General features: G+C 39.6%; 1 protein-coding gene across 1 annotated transcript; it reads left to right on the forward strand.

Moving 5' to 3' along the window:
• Positions 1-6,886: 6,886 nt before the first annotated feature.
• Positions 6,887-20,485, forward strand: kcna10a (potassium voltage-gated channel, shaker-related subfamily, member 10a). The gene is made up of 2 exons (XM_069687376.1): positions 6,887-7,129; positions 17,862-20,485. Exon 2 carries the CDS (start codon positions 18,040-18,042, stop codon positions 19,768-19,770), a length of 1,731 nt encoding a protein of 576 aa, XP_069543477.1. The 5' UTR covers positions 6,887-7,129; positions 17,862-18,039; the 3' UTR covers positions 19,771-20,485.
• Positions 20,486-21,373: the final 888 nt, after the last annotated feature.

Genomic DNA, 21,373 nt, shown 5'->3' on the forward strand with positions numbered 1-21,373 from the left:
TCTCACATTTCATTTCCCACACATCTTCCCTTGTGTTCGTCTCTCTCCCTCTCCAGCAGCTCTAAGCACCAAAGTAATGCGCATTGGGTGATCTGATTCTCCTCCCAGACATATATTGGGAGGAGTATAATGCTCCCTCTGCACGTGTCAGTTGTCTGGGTTCCCGTATGTCAGCAAAGGACAGCAAGCTGCCTTCTAGAAAACTGATGGGTATTGTTCCACATATCATTTTTTGGTCAGCTCTGTACAACAACAAAAAAAGAGCTTTTATCAAGTTAACTTTGAGCCCAATATTCTAATCACATCACACATCTGTGGTTTATCTCATCGAACAATGTGTGTGAGGTTGTTCTCTCTTAAGTCCAATTTGATTAACATTTGATTTAGTCCCCGCTAGAAAAATAATAACATTTATACACTATATTCCTGATAAGTTTTCCCGTTTGCTCTTTCCATTAGGTTGTCATTCTAATGGACACAAGTGCACTTGTGTTTGTATGTTGTATGAGGCAATATACAACATGCCATGGGAATGCCTTACATGCTGGGAACATTTACCCATTGCAGTATGAGCTGATTTATAACCTAATACACAGCTCACTTAATAAACTGTCAACTTGAACTTTCTTTATAGCACATCGGCTTCCAAAGAGAAAGCCTGTGTACGTACTCTGGGCTCAGGTGTACATTTGTGTGTGTGTGTGTGTGTGTGTGTGTGTGTGTGTGTGTGTGTGTGTGTGTGTGTGTGTGTGTGTGTGTGTGTGTGTGTGTGTGTGTGTGTGTGTGTGTGTGTGTGTGTGTGTTTGTGTAGGAGGGGAAGCCCTTTTTTCATCACTCTGGTCCCAGTAGTGTAAGCCCCCTATATTTACCTCCCCTATTAATAGCAGTAGGTTTCAGGGGTGTCAAACATACGGCCCGCGGGCCGGATCCGGCCCGCCAGGAGGTCCAGCTCGGCCCGCCGGATGACTTTGCTAAGTGTGAAAATTACAGAAAGACATAAATTGCATTTCTATGAGAATATGGAGGTTTATGAGTACAAACATTTTGTAATTTTTTTTAATCGATCCAGTAATTGCTTCAAAAACAGCGTAAATGTGATGTCTGCTCTGGAGGCAGAAGCGCTCATTGCCACAGGCAGCAGTGCTTGCTGTTAGGGAATCTGCAGAGGAGAGCCCAGGTAGATAAACAGGGGGCTGATGTCTGAGTTTTTGGTCTTTATGTTTCTAGTTTATTGTAGAAAGACCTTAAAATAGGGTTTATCATCCAAAAACATTCACCAATGATTTAAACATAGAGAAATATTGTCGTTATTATGCTATGAATTTAGTGGTCTGGCCCACTTGAGATGAAAGTGGGTAGTATGTGGCCCCTTAACTAAAATGAGTTTGACACCCCTGCTCTAGTTAAACAGTCAGAGCACTGAACTGTGCATTTTATATTCATAATAGGAAGGACCAAGATGTTTTTGTTGGACACTCAGAACAAATTTAAATTGATAATATTATTTCAACAATGGAGGGTAAAAAAGACATATATATTTAAACATGTCAAAAAAGTTACAAGATCAGATGCAGGGATGATGAAGGGTTGAAATAAGGAGTGAATAATGGAGGGGGGGGGGAATGAGAGAAGGGTTCGATTTTGAGAGAGGAGAAGGTGGACATGAGAAGAAAAAAAAGAGCGCCACTGGGGAGCTTCAGCCTGTCAATGTGTTTAATGAGCTGAATAGATTTATGAATTTGGCCTACATTCTAAAGGCTGCGCTCCATCATTTACCTACACTTATAGTCTAACACAGCAAGGCGCTGATCTTCAATATTGTCTGTTAAAATGCATTTTATTTACGATACATTTATATCCTATACTGTATATATTGTATATAGTACTCCATATCTATAGTAATTACTAGCATTTTTTTTTATTTTTTTTAAAATAATTTATTTATTATTTACTAGCTTTTCTATTATATTATTCTATTCTATTATTATTTTATTCTATTGTTTCTATTATTGCTCCTGTATGTATGCTGCTGTGGCGAAAAAATTTCCCCTCGGGGATTAATAAAGTATATACCTACCTACCTACCTACCTACCTTATAGCAAGTTGATTTTTAGATTACTTAATGTGTTAATATTCACTATTTAAAATGACTGACCTTTCACATTATTTGAAGATGTACACATAAAGTATACATTTATTTGAGAAGAGTGAGTAATTTCAAGACTTATGTAGAATTTTTGTATTGAATTCTTTATTGAATCTCATTTCTGCAGTTGGCTTTCATGAAATAGTAATTAGCTCCATTTATGACATAGAGTTGTATATGGAGAAGGACATATTCCCTATGAGCATAAATTAAACATTATACTAATATTTTCAGCCATGATGTCTCTTTCTGCATTCCATCTGCCTTTATATCAGCCACAAACAAAATTACATTTGTGGATGCAAAACAAACATGAAGCACTAAGTACACAATGAGAGTTGTAAAGGAGTAAAGGAATACATCTAATACACACTACTGCATAAACAGGCAACCAGCACTGTCGAAAATACAGAAACAATACTTGAGACAACTTCTGCGAAGACGGCAGAATAAAATCCCTCTCTGTCACCTACGAGTGAGAGTTTGACAAAAGAAGACACTCGTATCTTAGTAAAAAGAGAAATAAATAAAGGTTTAACAGAACTCCACTATGTGTCAGATAGCTCCACATCTGGAAACCTTACTGCTTCCATAATAACCTGAAGAAGTAAAACCGAGTGGGGGTCGTGACTGTACTTCAAAGTAAGAACACACTCATCAGGACTTTTTCTGCTTAACACTAGTTTTGAAAGGTTTGAACTAAGTCTGACTGCAGGACACTTCAATAATCACTTAAATGTGGATTTCTATTGGCAGAATGGACAGACAATAGTTTACAAAGCCTCACTCTCAGTCATTCTGTACTTTAAGATTATCCTTTCTGCCCCCTGCTGTCCATATGGACGCTTAACAATCTCTTCACATACTGACCTCATAATTCTGTTTATTTGTGAACTACTGAAGAGCTGTATAGAAAGCTTGGCACCTTTGCTACAATGCATCTGTGTTTCCTTACAAAAACAAATCAATGAAATTATATTTACTTTCAATGTATTCGCAGTATTACATACAGTAGGTACGGAAAGTATTCAGACCCCTTTACATTTTTCACTCTTTGTTTCATTGCAGCCATTTGCTAAAATCAAAAAAGTTCATTTGATTTCTCATTAATGTACACTAAGCACCCCATGTTGACAGAAAAAAACAGAAATGTAGAAATTTGTGCAAATTTATTAAAAAAGAAAAACTGAAATATCACATGGTCATAAGTATTCAGACCCTTTGCTGTGACACTCATATTTAACTCACATGCTGTCCATTTCTTCTGATCCTCCTTGAGATGGTTCTACTCCTTCATTGGAGTCCAGCTGTGTTTAATTAAACTGATTGGACTTGATTAGGAAAGGCACACACCTGTCTATATAAGACCTTACAGCTCACAGTGCATGTCAGAGCAAATGAGAATCATGAGGTCGAAGGAACTGTCCAAGGAGCTCAGAGACAGAATTGTGGCAAGGCACAGATCTGGCCACGGTTACAAAATAATTTCTGCAGCACTCAAGGTTCCTAAGAGCACAGTGGCCTCCATAATCCTTAAATGGAAGAAGTTTGGGACGGCCAGAACTCTTCCTAGACCTGGTCGTCCAGCCAAACTGAGCAATCGTGGAAGAAGAGCCTTAGTGAGAGAGGTAAAGAAGAACCCAAAGATCACTGTGGCTGAGCTCCAGAGATGCAGTAGGGAGATGGAAGAAAGTTCCACAAAGTCAACTATCACTGCAGCCCTCCACCAGTCTGGGCTTTATGGCAGAGTGGCCCGACGGAAGCCTCTCCTCAGTGCAAGACATATGAAAGCCCACATAGAGTTTGCCAAAAAACACATGAAGGACTCCCAGACTATGAGAAATAAGATTCTCTGGTCTGATGAGACCAAGATTGAACTTTTGGCATTAATTCTAAGCGGTATGTGTGGAGAAAACCAGGCACTGCTCATCACCTGCCCAATACAATCCCAACAGTGAAACATGGTGGTGGCAGCATCATGCTATGGGGGTGTTTTTCAGCTGCAGAGACAGGACGACTGGTTGCAATTGAAGGAAAGATGAATGCGGCCAAGTACAGAGATATCCTGGAAGAAAACCTCTTCCAGAGTGCTCTGGACCTCAGACTGGGCCGAAGGTTCACCTTCCAACAAGACAATGACCCTAAGCACACAGCTAAAATAACAAAGGAGTGGCTTCGGAACAACTCTGTGACCATTCTTGACTGGCCCAGCCAGAGCCCTGACCTAAACCCAATTGAGCATTTCTGGAGAGACCTGAAAATGGCTGTCCACCAATGTTCACCATCCAACCTGACAGAACTGGAGAGTATCTGCAAGGAAGAATGGCAGAGGATCCCCAAATCCAGGTGTGAAAAGCTTGTTGCATCATTCCCAAGAAGACTCATGGCTGTACTAGCTCAAAAGGGTGCTTCTACTCAATACTGAGCAAAGGGTCTGAATACTTATGACCATGTGATATTTCAGTTTTTCTTTTTTAATAAATTTGCACAAATTTCTACATTTCTGTTTTTTTCTTTCGAGATAGGGTGCTGAGTGTACATTAATGAGAAATAAAATGAACTTTTTTGATTTTAGCAAATGGCTGCAATGAAACAAAGAGTGAAAAATGTAAAGGGGTCTGAATACTTTCCGTACCCACTGTACAAACTAATTGTTTCACATTTTAAATGTTTATGCATCAAACTGCATTAAATACTGTTAAAACAAAGGATGATATAACATCCAAAACACATTATCTTTCTGAGGAAAGCCGGCCATTAAAAATATGATTATATTGAATGAAGACTGAAAAAAATAACAAAAGACAAAGGAATTAAATGAGACATATTTCTTATTTTGCTTGCATTTTAGTAAAAGCAATTTCACGAATACTTTTCTTGCTGGTTGTATTGCTGAAAGAAGCCAACAGTTCAGCAACAGAAAGTAAGATTGTAAAAACCACTGACAGATTGGACACATCACTCCCCAAAAAATCTCACTTCCCACATGCCGAAACAAACCCATTCACAAGAGGGCTGAGATATGTTCTCTGATGTTAAAATGTGTTGACGTGGGGAAGTAGAGTTGTGTATGTGTGTGCTTTTGAGAGTGTTGCAAAGTACAATAATAGTCACCACTGAGAAAAAACACAAATGATTTCCACTTCCTCTCATTCTCCTAGTACCTCCACCCACTCATGGTTCACAGACATGATATGGGGGCTTAAAATATCCCACCTGCATAAATAATTCATAAGCTCAAAAGCCATCCTTTGCAATCCCTCCTGGTCCTCTGTCCCCATTCATTTTACATTAATGCGTTACATTTTCATCCAGAAGACTTAGCAGACATAAATAAAGTTTTCCTTTCCTTTCTTTCCCCTCATCCTGTCTACAGTTTTGTCTTAATAGTTGGCTACCCCGACTCCCTTTAAGCTATTTTTGTTATTCTAATGGAAAGCAGAACAGAAACAGAGCACTGGTAGTAGCAGCTTATGAATAGGGAAAACAAAGCAGGGTGAATAAGTGAGAGAGGAGCAGTAGACCAACCTGTTGAAACATGCAGTCCTGAAGACAGCACTGCTCGTGAATATGGATAGATATGGATGAAATAAATAATCACAAATATTCAGACTTCTGCAGCTGTGCCTGGATAGTAAGAGAACGGCAAGATACATGTTGTGGACTATGTCTGATAAATTTGAGGGCATATCCCAAATATTTACAGATTTAAAAGTTGAATAAACTATACATAACACTCAAAGTAGAAAAAAAATAACATCATGCTTCTCGAGTGGTGGAAACAATCAAAAAGGGTATTAACTATGCTCTCCAAAAAAACATTAGAAAACAGGGGCCGCCATAGCAGTGGGGAAACACACAGGGTTTATCTTTTAGAAGCGGATCAGGAAAAATTCGTTTGGTCAAAATTATAGGGATTACATTGGTGACATTTACAAAGGAATGCAATTACTTTGCACTCGTGCGTTTGCCAAAGAGCAGTCCCACCAGCAGCCTGCAGAGGGTAGCCGAGTACTCCCTATGTGACTGTCGGCCAGACAGTAGCTTCCCCTCCCCAGCCCGAGGCAGTGTGCAGGTCCAGGAGTCAGCCTGTGGGTGTGTCTGAGGCGGACGCATCTATTTAGTGATGACAGGCGAGCAACATTAAAGACACGGTGGTGAATCAATCGAATTCAACCACGGGGAGCACTCGTTTGACCCGCTCAAATAAAATGCTTTATTGAATGAATATGCAACTGGTGCAAGTGGAATTAAAAGGAAAGCAAAAGGGATGCATGACTATAAAGCACTAAAGGAAGCGTTGCTACAGAGCAGCAGAGACACACAGAGCGCTTAGAAATCACGAGTCCAGTAATAGGAGTACAATGGTAAATTTGGACGTATTTTCCATTTTGTGTTACAGCTCCAAATGCGTCTCAGCAAGTAAACCCTTTTCAAGATGCTAACTGAACTTGTCCAAGTGCGACTGAAGCCGCATATTAACTTCTGCATGGTTTTGAGGCCAAGGCGGAGGCATGAGAGAAACCAGAAACACTTTCTATGTACATATGGGTATGTCAGTATTGTTTTTAGACAGACTGCAGCCAAGAGAGCATAAAGCAGACTGACAATCTTTTTTTAATCTCGCTCTCTCTCTCTCTCTCTCTCTCTCTCTTTCTCTCTCTCTCTCCTCCCCTCCCTTCGAGATAAAGATACAGGTTTGGTTGGAGTACGAAGAAAAACGGGGATTTTGTACTGGTTAGGGAATTGGCCAAATTAAACGGAATCATGTGCTCGTTATATCACTCTCACATCTGGCCCCTGGGTGATTGGCCGGGACACCTCAGCCGTGCCAGCTGTCGGTGCGGTCAACCAGGGGGTAACAGGAAGCGCGTTGTGGTCAGTCGACCCAGTGCGCACTAACCATGCCTCCGGCACGGCCCGGAGTGCCAAACTTTCACCAACGGCGCCCGGACGTTTGTAGGATCGTCACGGTACTGAAGGTAAGGCAACTTTCCGCTCTTCCAGCAGCGTGTTACATCAAGCTCTACAGGTTTTCTACGTCTTTTTTCATTCAACATACATGCGCGGCGCTCCTGCCGTCGCCTTAACAACAGACAAATCTCTGCTTACTCGGACCAGCTGCACAACATCCGACACCCTCTATCATCAGTCCCTCGATTCGCATTAAGGAACAACTCTCATAAAAACTTTACTTGGGAGGAACTACAACAACAACAACAAAAAAATGTCAGGAAGAGAAGCAGAGAGGGGAGGTATCTTCACTTGTTGACAGGCGTGCAGTAGATGTGTGTAGGCGACACAGTAGGACTACTATTTTGTATCTAACTCACATTACTTTCGGACTGAACGTTGCATTAGCTTCCCTCCTTCCCATCCAATTATTGTCAGAGATGTTTAGGATTTGTCATCATAACTTTTGGATATACATAGTGCTAAATGAGTCTGTAGTGTCTTAAAATCCTGATCTACAAAGTGAGCAGTAAGCTTTCAAAGAGAGAATGTTTAACTTGGAAATGTATGAAATAGAAGGTGGAGCACTTCACTCATTACTGCGTGGGGCCTGAGGAGATTGCTGCCCTCTGCAGAGGAGTGTTAGTCTACAGTCAGTGTGTAAGTGCTCCAGCACACTTGTTTAAAAATGTGAACTATAGATAAATAATTCCAACCACATCTAATCCCCTGTTGTATTTTCTATTTGCATTAACCTCATTCTCGTGCTGGCTTTCATACATTGCTTCACATAGGCTTTAGTTTCTGAGTAAAGGCATTTATGTGTAAGGGAAGTTTCAGCTAGTGGCTAAACACTGGAGACAGAATATAATGACCACCAGCCAGAAGCAAAAATTTACCTTATTGTGTAAATTCCACATTAGCTGTCATATTTGTTTAAGCAGGTATGCATACAGTATACTAGTGGACAGTGAGTCCATATTTGGTTGCAAAGAAGTCTTAAAGGATCAAAAGTGGAGTGTCATATGGTAATTTTTTTAAGCAGATGTGGAATTCACTCAATACGCATGGTGTATTTTAGAATCTGTCTGTGTGTGTGTGTGTGTGTGTGTGTGTGTGTGTGTGTGTGTGTGTGTGTGTGTGTGTGTGTGTGTGTGTGTGTGTGTGTGTGTCTGTGTTTGGATGCCACTTGAGATTAGTGGTATGTAATAGAGAGTCAGACCAGATGGCCATATTTTCCCCGTCTGGATTTGGCACATAAAAGGCTTCTAAAAAATAACGTAATATTTCTGTAAATGAGACAGGCTTAATCCCTACTGTGGAGGAAGAATGCCAGGGGGTGGAGGAGGTGGGTGACCTGGGTGGATGGTGGGAGGATTGAAAGTGAACTGTTGTTAGGTCAACAACAAAGAACGTGTTGCAGTTGGGAGATAGGAAATAGTCAAGAAGATTTCAACGAACGTATCTACAAATACTGAGCGTCAAAGAAGACATTTGTGAGGTAAAGCAGGTGTGGCCCAACATTGCTCGCGGAACAGGGTTCACACAGAGGACTACTGAGGACATTTCACACGGTTTAGAGTTTTCCATTGGTTTTATGTCTGAGATACTGACATAATCCAATGAAAGCTGTTAAATGACACGTGGGCCATCATTTACTTCATAGAATAAACTCTGGAAATGACGAGAGATAATAACACTGGTTCTTGTTTCAGAAATGGTCTGATATCTCTTCAGAGGTCCTTAAGATGTAGGCAGACAATGCACATAAAATATACAATGAAAAAACAGCTTAAGATTTTGTTGTTTGTTTGAGACTGTCCTCCTCCAAAAAAACAAACTCACACAGTAGGTCTTTGTGAATGCATTCTCATACCACCCAAAATGACATTTAAAAGTTAAGCAACCTCGGGCGCTCATAAATAACAACAATCTGGTACTCCCAAGAACTAGAGATGACATCTAAAAAGTTTGAATTTTTTTTCCTTGATAGGAGCAGGCAAGTTGAGTGAATGGTTTGATGCGGCAGCGATCGTTTTTTAAAACCAAGTTTACTGTTGCCATGACGACAAAGGGTTGCATAACTTTCAGGAAGCAGTAACTTCGATGCACAACATGGGTCAAGTCATAATTTTAAACCAAACAATTATCTTTCCCTCACCATAACCAAGTGGTTATTGTGCATAAACCTAATCAAGATCATGATTTTAGAAAACACTCCTGTGGTCATATTTAAAGAGTGAGAACAAACAACCTACATGGTCATATGAGTTGGAGGACATGTTGGTTGTTTCTTTTTGTCAGTGCCCTAAATTTATTCTGGCTCTGTCGTGGAGATTGTAGTTATGACATGTCTGATTTTGTTTTGATAGTGGTTGGCCCCTGGTCGAGTGTCCGCATGTGGGGAGGGTGTGTAACAGACAGATCCATGCTGGCACATCAGTCTCTTTTGTCAACCTCTGTGCCAGTAATTGAGGATGTTCTGTCAAAGAGTTAACTTGGCTGATTTTTTTTTTCTTTTTTCTTCTTTTCACCGAGACACATCAACTAGCGGTTGTCAGTATTTAAAAGTAATGAAATGCAATGTACCTGCAGTTGACTTATGCTGTGTAAAGTAAATTGCTTAATGACATAATTTTGCATTTTCCTAAAACAAGGACACTAGGTTTAAGGCTGTAACTCTCTCCAACAGCAACATTAAATGTTATTGTTAAAAAATGTTTTACTGTTTGAGAGGCAGGAATAAATATGAAATATAGTTAATACTGTATTTTAGGGATGCTCCAAGTTTTCACATACTGTATAAACCATAATAACTACTAGTATCAAATGAATCAATATATGTGTTTGTTTAATTGAGTGAATGACAGCGGTCTGCTCTCTACCTGTTGAAAAGCCTGCAAGCCCCCAGAGATACTTTATCTACTATCTCCTATTTTAAATGCTCCACAGGAAGTTTTTAATTTATAAGGAAGTGATTTTTTTTTTTTCTTTCTGTGCTCGGCTGTTGTTTTGAGTATGCCTGTGTATTTGTGTGTGTGTGTCTTGTCAAAAAGCCAAATGAGGATTTTGGTCCCAGCTGCTGTGCACTGAGACTTGGCCTGCAGACACATCCATGTCAGCATCAGCAGCTTACATCTTATGAATGCCTTGCGGACACTACACATAAACTACCAATCTGCTCCGCACAGACATAAGGAGTAGGGATGGGAAAAATTCCTATTTGGATGTTTTCTAGCTGTTTGTCGGAGTATTTTGTTTTAGATTTCTTTAATTTAATGGGATGTCCAAAATTGCATGTCGGTAAACAATCAATAGTCAAAGCTATAGTTTCTTTTGGAATAATCTTCTTTAATCAGTGACCACATGGCACGACACACAACACAAGACACATAAGCTCTATCTCTCAGTGATCACATCACACTCCGTTTAAGACACACATCTGACAGAATACACAACATCATAAGTAAAAGTGTACCATTTACCACAGTATTCCTATACTGTTGCCATCATTAATGAAAAAAAGTAATTCTGATGGCTATTTCACTGTGCATTTATTCAAACCTTCACGTTTGTCGCTTATTAACCTATTAAACCGTGCTGAACATGGTTTCCTACACTGTGTGGTTTGATATAGAACTTGGCATATGTTTTATCTTTTGCTGACTCTTCTCTTGGGATGACCCTCAAGTCAAAAGAGTGTGTTTGCAGTTTGATCATCAGTAATCCAATTGGCAAACAATAGCACATCACACCCATTTTCAGAATGCTGAAGCGCACACAGAAACACACACACATGCCCATGCTTATACAGTAGATACAGTGTAGCCAAAAGTTCACTGAGGGTCCAGTTTGCATCTATTTTTGACTCAGTTAATGAGAGGCAGTGTTTGGCTATGGTTATGAGAACTGCATTACCAAATGGACATTTGTAATTCATATTTCAGTAAGTGATTTAAAAGCTCAAGAGAGGGATGAGGGTTTAAAAAAAAAAAATCTATTTAGATAATAGATGTTTGATAATTACTAATATATACTCAGTTGCCATCTGTGTTACTGTCTGATTTTTTTATTTGTATAAACCTTGTTTGTATTGAATAGAAAAAAAACTCACATTGTGTACAGTAGGTGTGTTTTTGTACTTGTACACATCTGCACGATAGTGTGTGTGCTTGTAAATTCATTCTTTTTCAGTAAATTTAAGATTTATGATGTTATTGGAGAAAAAGACCTATGCCTCTTATGAATTATGTTCATAAACAAATTAGTCTCCACTCAAGAGAAACAGCATGAGTGCACAAAGCAGAGTAACATTTAAACGCAGCACAAGGTCAGGGAGTGAAACGAGAGACATTTGTAATGGCGCTGCAGTTAATGGTGATTTTAATAATTTAGTATTATCCTCAGTATTTACACAATTAATTGATAGTTTTGTTATAAAATTTAAAATATTATACGTTTTAAGTTTCTTCTGTCTAACTGTATTCAAATATTCCAAAACCAAATATATTCAGTTTACTTACATATGTGACTATTCATATATGACAGACCGATACAAAGACGTGAGGTTAACAGACCACTGTAACCTGCGTTTCATCTCTGCTTGACGATAGTGGGTTGAGGCTACTAATAATGTAATCTCCCACTAAACTGTCAGGTCTCAATTTACATAGTAGGTAATATAGGTGTCAAGCTTTGACAAGGACGAAAGCCTAGAATAAGAGTCAAATATCGCTGGTTTAGCTGCATTGAGTTGGAGCATTTTTTCTTTGAATTGTCCATTGTGAGCCTGGCCGTGTTACAGGAGTGCAGTGCTAAATCGGATTACTCTTTTAACAAACCTAAAATACACTTTAGTTTCCGCACATAGATTCCGAGGAAATATTAGTTTTACCATGAAATATAGGGACTGGAATATGTGACTCGGGCAACATTACATTTCTCTACTGTGTGCATATTTGTGTGTGTATTTTGTGATTGTGTGTTGATCTGTCATGACTCGCTGGTATCTGTGTTGATCTGACAGAAGAGATCCCCCGGCTTATATCACTGAGCTGCCCAGCCTGCATTAATCTGTTTAATAGGGTCAAATCTTGGATCCAAAAATACCATCTATACCAAGCAATGCACTCACACAGCAGGAGACCCCGTCGCTGCATCACAAAAAGTCCAACAATCCAGTCGACAATACAGCGCTTCGTGCACCTAGCACGGAAAATGCCTACAATGTAGTTCTTTACGCAGAGTGAAAAGTTAACTCTAACAGCTGCACACTTGTCTGAGCAGACCCCAACTGAGCTCAGCCTTATATATATTCTTGTAATCATGAATATTATTCAGTAAAGTAAGGTTTGACTAATTTGATGAATTCATTCAATTAAAAATACAAATTATTAGGTTACCTTTATAACCTCTTGTTTGTGTCCCATTTAAGAAAAAGTTATACACACTGTCCAACTTCTATCAGTGGGCATGTTGTTGTAGTGTTTATATGCACAAATTACAGCATAATTCATTTTATTAATGGCTAAAACGACTTTTGCAGATGGTACTGGAACATGGTCAACTCAGGTTTGACGTTAATGGGATGCAGCATGAACCACATTTTCCTAAACCTAACCTGTAACCTAAAGGATCAAAAAGTAAAACAATGTTTTCTCTCGATACATTTTTTTTTTTTTTTTTTTTAAATACTTAATTAATAATACTGTAAAATACTTGGCCCCAGTCAGCCTAAGTTGGATGTACCCAGTGTTACTCTGCTGGAGTCACTACTCTCCCAGGAAAACCATAAGAAAGAACAACAGCCACACTGGAGACCACGTGACCTCCAGGGTTTAGGTCTGCGATCTAGTCTGCACCTAAGTCCCTCTCAGAGATGTAGCTTCAGGTCGCAAATACTTTATACAGTATATTGGACACTACATTAGGATGATATGAATATAGTCTGATGCTATGTGCCACAGTACAGTGTAGTACAACAGTATATAATGGGATAGTAAGTTAGATATTTTAGAAAAATGAAAAGGATTAAATTCATAAAAACTGAAGAAGTAAAGAAATAAGAAGCAGAGCTGAGGTCCATTTAGATTAAAATGTGAAATATTCACCTTTTAGCTGCAAAGCAAAATATCACTTGAACCTTCAACAAAGCCTCGAAAGGCTGAAGCCACACAACGACATAAACACAAGAAATAAGCCATAAAAACCTAGTAGCTAATGTCAGAGCTAAAGGTTTAGGAAACATAATAACTATAAATTGTAATTATCATTGTCAACAAATAATTTTTAAGTCAACTAACACATAATGTGTTGTTTCCTAAAGGGGTGGAGGCAGAAATGGGACTTCGGCCCAAAAAAAGGATTCTGTGTCTGTGTTTTTCGTGTTTGTGATTATGTGTTTTCACTTTTTAGTAGTTCACAATATGCTGTTTTACTGAAGAAGAATTTATCTATTGCCTTACTTTTTCTACATAAGTTCATATTGTGATGTGGAAATGTTGCACGTACATGATGCATGTTTAGACAGCGGCAGCGGTGTTACGGTGACTATTACACCATCCTCTGTGGTAATGACAACAGAAAAGGTTCATTTTCACTAAAAGTGGTGCAACAAATTATTGAACTCTCTGAGTTGAGTTATGGACATACAGTATATACGCAAGTCTTACCACCCAGCTAGCTAAATATTGGCTTGTAGTTACGCCAGATCAGCCTGAAAATCTGTTTATATTTATAAATAGCCGATCAAAGGGGATGGCTTACTGAAATATACAGCTCAGCACAGCATGCTTTACCATGTGTCTGATGCAGATCCCTATATTAAGGCATGCATACAGGATTTTTTCCCCCTGCTGTGTGCTGTGCTTGCCAGTGTTAGAGCATCACATGTAGCAGGCTTTGTTATCTCATGGGGTTCTCTCACCATGGCTCCCTGTGTATTAATAGGTTTGTAAGAATAGTTACAGCACTGTAGGTTGGCATGGGCCCCATATGACACCTCCGTTTTACGCTGTCCCACCATAAGTCAAGGTCACACTGCATTTTATCCTCACTCCTGTGTATCATTTTGAGACATATGTGTTGATTCACATATATACAGTTTGTTCATATTTTGGTCATTGTCATTCCCCAGTGTTTATCATCCAGTGTCAAACACTGGAAATCGGCGCCTTTGTTGATCAAGCAATGAAACTTGGAATACTCACTCACAAAGGTAATAGCTTCTCTCTGCTCCGTGTACGACTCATAGTGTGGCAGTAACAACACTACTATGGTTTTCTTCCTGCAAGGTTGACTGCGTCAATCATTTTGTGATGTGGCACTCTACCTTAAAAATAAATATTAATCATCCTTTGAAAAGAAACTAAAGAGCGCTAAAGTCCTTATTTATAACCCGGAGTAGCTACTTTAAATGCAGTTACAAGTCAAGGTAAAGGGTATAAAACAATATTTATTCTGTCGCACAATTACACAAACATGAATGAAAGCAGAACAAAACATGCTAATAAAACACCGTTGACAAGACTCTCCACAGTAGTTGTTGACACACACTCGTGGATTTGTGAAAGTAGACCGACCGCTTCCCGAAATGCCTATGTGCGCAAATATATTTTACAATGTGTTGACAGAGAGGTATGCCGAGTGCGTGTGAGTGTCGCTTAGTGGAATGTGACATAAGATCATCTATAACCTCTTTCGTTGGAAAATAAATACCTTGGGGGGCCTTAAATATCCTCTTTTTTCTGCTCTGATAATTGAATATATTTGACAGTAATCTAAACTCACAGTCATTAAAGATTCATGTTCCAAAGGTGTGCAGCTAAGACAGAGCTTCCAGTTAAAGAAGGGGCTAAACTAAGCGATAATAAAGGAGCTCTGCTGAGTTGAAAGTGAAAGGTGAATGTCTGTGTTGACTGTGGAAGGCTTTGGCTCCTCTGCCCATGTTGCTCACTCATTCCTTCTAACCCCACAGTGTTAAACATGGTAATAGAGTTGTTGAATATCAATTATTTATTATGATACTGTAAATAAGTCAGATATGGATACGGCCAGTGTGTGTGTGTGTGTGTGTGTGTGTGTGTGTGTGTGTGTGTGTGTGTGTGTGTGTGTGTGTGTGTGTGTGTGTGTGTGTGTGTGTGTGTGTGTGTGTGTGTGTGTGTGTGTGTGTTTGCGTGTGTGTTTGTAGGCTAAGTGAGTCAAGCATGGAGAAATCTGAGGATCTAATCACACCGTTCCAGTCTAGAAGGTATTGAGTACCCTACTTAGATCACTGAGAGTTATTGACACACATACTTAGACACACACAAATATGCACGCCCACACATTTGTATACAAAATGAAGAATCTTTAATATTAGATAGCCTGCCATTGTTTTACTCTGCTTTTGTGTGGCCTGTGTGCATGCTTGTTTGCATGTGTTAATGGGTGTGCATGTTTGCGCATGTGGCCTTTGCCACAGCTCTGGTTTCTACTCCAGCATAAGGTTACCCAATGTAGTCCATGAAAGATAAGTCATTGTGATCCCAAATGAGAAGGCAGCAGGAAGTTGCAGCAGTGGCAGAACTTGCAGAGGACCCTTTTCTCCTTCTCCGGTGTTTGCTTTTTACTACATATTTTACACACACGGTCTGAAAACCTCTAGCAAAAGAAGGTAAGGTGTGTATTGTGTGCTTATTCTGTCTGTAACTCTGTTTGGGAAGTTTGTATTGCCTTTAACACGAATGTCCCAGAGAGTAAATTTGACACTGCAGTTTTAGAAATTAAAGTATGAAGCAAGAGGCTTCATTTCATGTCTTTAGTCAGATTTCACTGTTTTAAGAGTAAGTAGGATGTTAATCTAAGTACATCACTCTCAATAGATCTTGGGCACTAATGTAATTAAAGATAAGAAGCTGAAGCAGCGCAACAATCTCCACCTGTTTTTGAAACCATTTGTCTTTTTGGAGTCAGAGCAGTCGTATGTCTTTCCAATACTTTCAGAGACAAACCATTAACACCTGGCTGTTCCTTCTCTTGCATTAAGCAAAACCAAATATTCACAGTACATTGACTTATTGAAAAACCATTAGGAATTAGTTAAGCAGAGCAATATCAATGATTTCCAGCCACTGATCAAAGCGCAAGTGTCTTGACAGTGGACTCTAGTTTCTTTAGGATCATTAGAAAGTTCTGATTGGGTCAAATGACCTTGTTCTAGTCATGCGGTGTAAGAGGGGAGGGGACCTTAGATTTGACTTTTCATGCAGATGTTTTTTTAGGATTTTAGCATATATGAAAGTGTTGCCATCCTTTTTCAAAGCTGTTTATGAGTCTGTTCTGTTTTTCAAGTTCCTCTCATTAAATATTATTTTTTTGTAATGAACCTACTTCCTGTATAGACACTATGTCTCATTTCCTTTTATCTTCTAATCATCACATGTTCCTTCTGCTCTTGATAAATCACCCCTCTTCACTTGTCAGGGGTCCTTGCTCATTATCCTGTCTATCTATCCACCCACCTATCAACTCCCATTCTGTCTCAGTGTCACTTTCCTTCTTCTGCAACGCTGTCCTCATCCCACCCAGTACTTCCACCCACATCCGTCTTCCCAACAATTTTCATGTCATCCTCCCTATTCACTCTTTCCCTCTTCCTTTGCTCTCTCCCAGCAGGATTGGTATCACTGGCACTGGTTTTAGGTGGTGACTCATCTCTGGAGTCTTTAATTAAACATCTGCAGACGTCAGCACTCGGTCACACACGTACAGTATAAGCACACACACAGAGGCACATTCAGACAAATACGCACACACTAACGCACGCGCACCTCACAGTTCAGTTTACTATATCCTACGATCTTTACGCCGATGAAAAGTCACGCAAGATCAGGGCAATTAAAATGCAAGCACAAATGGCAAAAGAGGAACCGAGAAGTTGCTCAGCTCAGTGCTAATACAAGTAATGTGGCACAGTGCAGTTTAAATGTGAGCCCTGGTGTCTGGAAGAAGCTAGTCCCATGCTATCACTGCACAGTCAGTTAATTATGCACTAATGTATGCACAGCCCCAGTTACCCAGCACGTTCCTCCCCTCCTGAATTATAGGGTCATTACAGAGTGTGCATCTTGATTCCTTTTTTTTTTTTTTTTTTTTTTTTTTTATAGCAAGTTTGTGAATAAGTGTTGAAAATAAATCATCTTTGTTCTCATGTAAACTAGTGGGTGTTTGAACTAAGAGACTGTATGTAAATCAAGAGTAGAGTATGCGTCATTGTTTGGGCAAACGTGTTTATGATAAACTGACAAAGTGATTTGATCGATTGGAAATATTTTAATAAGTAACAGATAAACTGTAGCTAGTTATAACACAATACTAAGTTGCTGTTTGTTTTGATGTCTTCTGTTTTCCTGTTTCACAGTTACATGACTCATAATAACAGACAGTGGAAACAAAGTAGCAACAACTTGACCACATTTGTTTTCGGTCAAAAAGAGTAAAAGTTTCTCCTATAACAAAAAAAATAAAAAATAAATAAAAATTTGAATTTCTTTCTCTCCTTCTTCAGCTATGCTCATTTCCTTCTATTTCTTCCCTCATCTCTGTTTCTCTCACATGAATCTCTCTTACTGTCTGTTTCCAAAGATGGGTATCTAAGAAACAAACAGTCATGATAAAATATGTGCTTTTAGACGTCATATTCTTGTCACCTGATGGCAGTTAACACAGAACAAGCTTAGAAGCACACTGACTCTCTTTCTCTGTCTGGCTCTACCTCTATAGGTTTTGGAGGGAAATAAGTGTAGAGGGGACTTTCAGCTTGCCCTGTGAGTCTTGCTGGAAACTGGATGTTCTGGTACGCTGCGGCTGATTCTGGTGACTGAGCCCTCCATCTGTCAGTCTGTGTGTGCGATTATCTTATCCTGGTGTGCAAAGGCTTTGCACTGGCTGAACCGCAGCCATGGAGGTGGCCCTGGTAGACTTTGAGAGCCTGGATGACCTTGATGGCAGCCTTGAGGATGAGGTGGACGCCTACACTGATGAGACCACAGCTCTCACGGTGGACATACCCCCAGAGCACAACAGCCCAGGCAGCAACTACCTTCTGCCGGCCCCTCACTTATCCGCTACCCCCTCCCACTGCAGCCCTGTGCCCTCCTGCATTCGGGAATCCACCTCATCTTCGCCTATTCCACAGACTCACACACTAGAAGTACCCCAGTCCCCAAAGATGCCAACTCCAAGCAGACAGGGGCGCAATAGCTGTGCCAGCATGATCTCTAACTGGAAACTGCTGCTAAACACTGAGGGCACCAAGGATAGTGAGATGATCTTCAACCGGCTTGCTAAGGAGTGCTGTGAGGATCTCTTTGTAGATAAAGGAGGGCTGGATGATGGAGACCAGAAAGTCATTATCAACATCGCAGGTCTTCGCTTTGAGACACAACTCAAAACATTGGACCAGTTTCCTGAGACACTTCTTGGAGACCCGTTGAAGAGGATGTACTACTTTGACCCGATGAGGAATGAGTATTTCTTTGATCGGAACCGACCGAGCTTTGACGGGATCTTGTATTACTATCAGTCAGGGGGCAAAATCAGACGACCAGCCAATGTTCCCCTTGATGTGTTTGCGGATGAAATTCTGTTCTATGAGCTTGGAAGCGAGGCACTGGAGCAATTCAGAGAAGATGAAGGATTCATAAAAGATGTGGAAATTCCTCTTCCAAATAATGATGTGTACAGGCAATTCTGGCTGCTGTTTGAGTACCCAGAGAGCTCTAATGCAGCACGAGGTGTAGCACTAGTGTCTGTTTTTGTCATTGTCATATCCATTATTATTTTCTGCGTGGAAACACTGCCAGAATTCAGAGATGACTCTGACCCAGTAGTGCCCACAGTAGGACAACCTTTCAACGTGTCCGCAGGTTCCAGTTCTGTGACTCCACCTCATGGAAAGCCTACAACTTTTTCTGATCCCTTCTTCATCATTGAGACTGCCTGCATTGCTTGGTTCTTCTTTGAGCTGTGTGTAAGATTTTTGGTCTGTCCGAGCAAAAGTGAGTTTTTCCACAACCTCATGAACATAATTGACATCATATCCATCATCCCCTATTTTGTTACTGTGGTTACAGAAATAGCCACGACACCACAGGAAAACTCAGGACAGAACATGTCTCTGGCCATCCTGCGCATCATCCGCTTAGTCAGGGTGTTTCGCATATTCAAACTCTCCCGTCACTCTAAGGGGCTGCAGATTCTTGGACAGACTCTGAAGGCCAGTATGCGCGAGCTTGGTTTGCTCATCTTCTTCCTCTTCATCGGAGTCATCCTCTTCTCCAGTGCTATCTACTTTGCTGAGGTCGACGAGCCGAACACACAGTTTGTCAGCATACCGGATGGCTTCTGGTGGGCCGTGGTCACCATGACTACTGTAGGTTATGGGGACATGTGTCCAATTACCATGGGGGGTAAGATGGTGGGCACCCTGTGTGCCATTGCAGGTGTGCTGACTATTGCTTTGCCTGTTCCTGTCATTGTTTCCAACTTCAACTACTTCTACCACAGAGAGACAGAAGCAGAGGACAAGTTGCCGTTGACAGATGCTGTTGAACAAGCCGTAAAGGCCGATGCAAGTAACAAAGAAGGTAGCAACACCTCACTCAATAAAGCCAATGGCATCTGGCAGTAAGAAAGGAAAATAACTGTAGAAGAACACTTTTTAAGGGAAGGAGAAACTTTGCCACAAAGCATTAAGGAAATCTTAAAGACGAGAAGATAATATGGATGTTACTGCTATGATTTCCATCAAAGAGACATGTGATGGGACAATTAGATATTCACAGTACCTTGTGGAAAAAATGTTTTATAGTGATGAAATTGTTGTACCGCATTTACCTCTTTTGTGTCTAATTTGAAAATGACGATTTGACAATAACGGACAAGTGGAAGAATTCACCATATTTGTGTTCAGGAATTTATGTCAACGTTTTTCCAGTTTACTTTATGTCTGGAGTTTTAGTAGCGTAGACACAGAATCAAATCCTTCATTGTCATATTCAGCTGTGTGTATGTTTAACAGATTGTTTGGTATAACTTTGGTTTTACTTTCATTGCCATGGCCATTAATCCCATTGTTTATCACATTCTGCCCACCAGTTTTACTGTTGTGATTTTGGCCTTAAAAACCTTTAACCTTTATCACAACTCACTAAAAGTCTTTGAACAAGTCAAATTTAATCAGAGGCAAAGAGAATAGCTACATGTCCCAAGCAAAATTGTTTATAAGATTAAAAGTGCAACACGTAGCCAATTTCTGGTTCAGATTCAGTACATGAGCTTTCTGCTGCTGGAAAACTGTTAAATTATCTGATTTTGATGATGAGTTAAAGGTTGTGGAAAGGTGAGCAGCCTTAATTGGTAAAAAGAAAGGTATTGTGAAATAAATGATCATCTTAATATTGGTAATTAAGTCCATTCAAAGTCAAAACATCATAGCATGTGCAGCACACATTTATTCAACAAGGAAACACTGGAACTATTATATTGGACCGTTACATATCGGTAAAATCGTATTTCATCGTTTTTAAAAACATTGCTCAAGTTGAATGTTCTGTGGTTCCAACAGATGCTGCAGATAGTTCTGCAAAACTGATAAGAAACTAAAAGTAATAATGGCCACTTCTTGACAATTAAGATCAAGGTTATAAAAAAATATCTATAACAATCACAATTTTCCTGTAATTGTCTTGAAAGAGTATCTTGTACATAGTGTCTAGATTATAGCCCTTCTGTATTTATTTATTTTAAAATGTATCATGATTCTAATGTATTTATTCAGTTTCCTTGATGAGTAGCGCAGGGAAGAATTTTCCACTAAGTCTAACCTACTCCACATTATTATAGTAGAGAGTATAGTAGTATTATAATGGAGTGCCTTAATTTATGTATGAATGTATGTTGAGATACTGTTGAATTTGCCATATCTAATCTGTGTTTATCATACATATATGTTCAGTATTTTTGATTTCAGCTCAGTTGATGATGCTAAGTTGTAACCATTCTGTCCCCAGTGGGAAGTTTGTTAACAAGAGTTATTTTCAAAAAATCATTCTGACCTGAAATACAATATCCCATCTATTCAAGGTAGATGCAATCCTTTAAAATTGGGTTTCATATAAACATCATCATATTTGCCAGTTAGTGGATAACTTTTTTGCGGAAATAGATGCTTCAAAATAAAAATGAAACATTGAAAAAGTAAAAGAGAGAAGGAAGAAGCCAAAAATAATTGC

Source organism: Brachyistius frenatus, unplaced genomic scaffold, assembly GCF_029030835.1.
Source record: "Brachyistius frenatus isolate BFR_SWC_R1_liver_20210118 unplaced genomic scaffold, ASM2903083v1 Contig_6, whole genome shotgun sequence".
Classification (NCBI taxonomy): domain Eukaryota; kingdom Metazoa; phylum Chordata; class Actinopteri; family Embiotocidae; genus Brachyistius; species Brachyistius frenatus.

Coding starts and splice junctions, on each gene's coding strand:
- kcna10a (XM_069687376.1), top strand. CDS start 18,040: ATGGAGGTGGCCCTGGTAGACTTTGAGAGCCTGGATGACCTTGATGGC.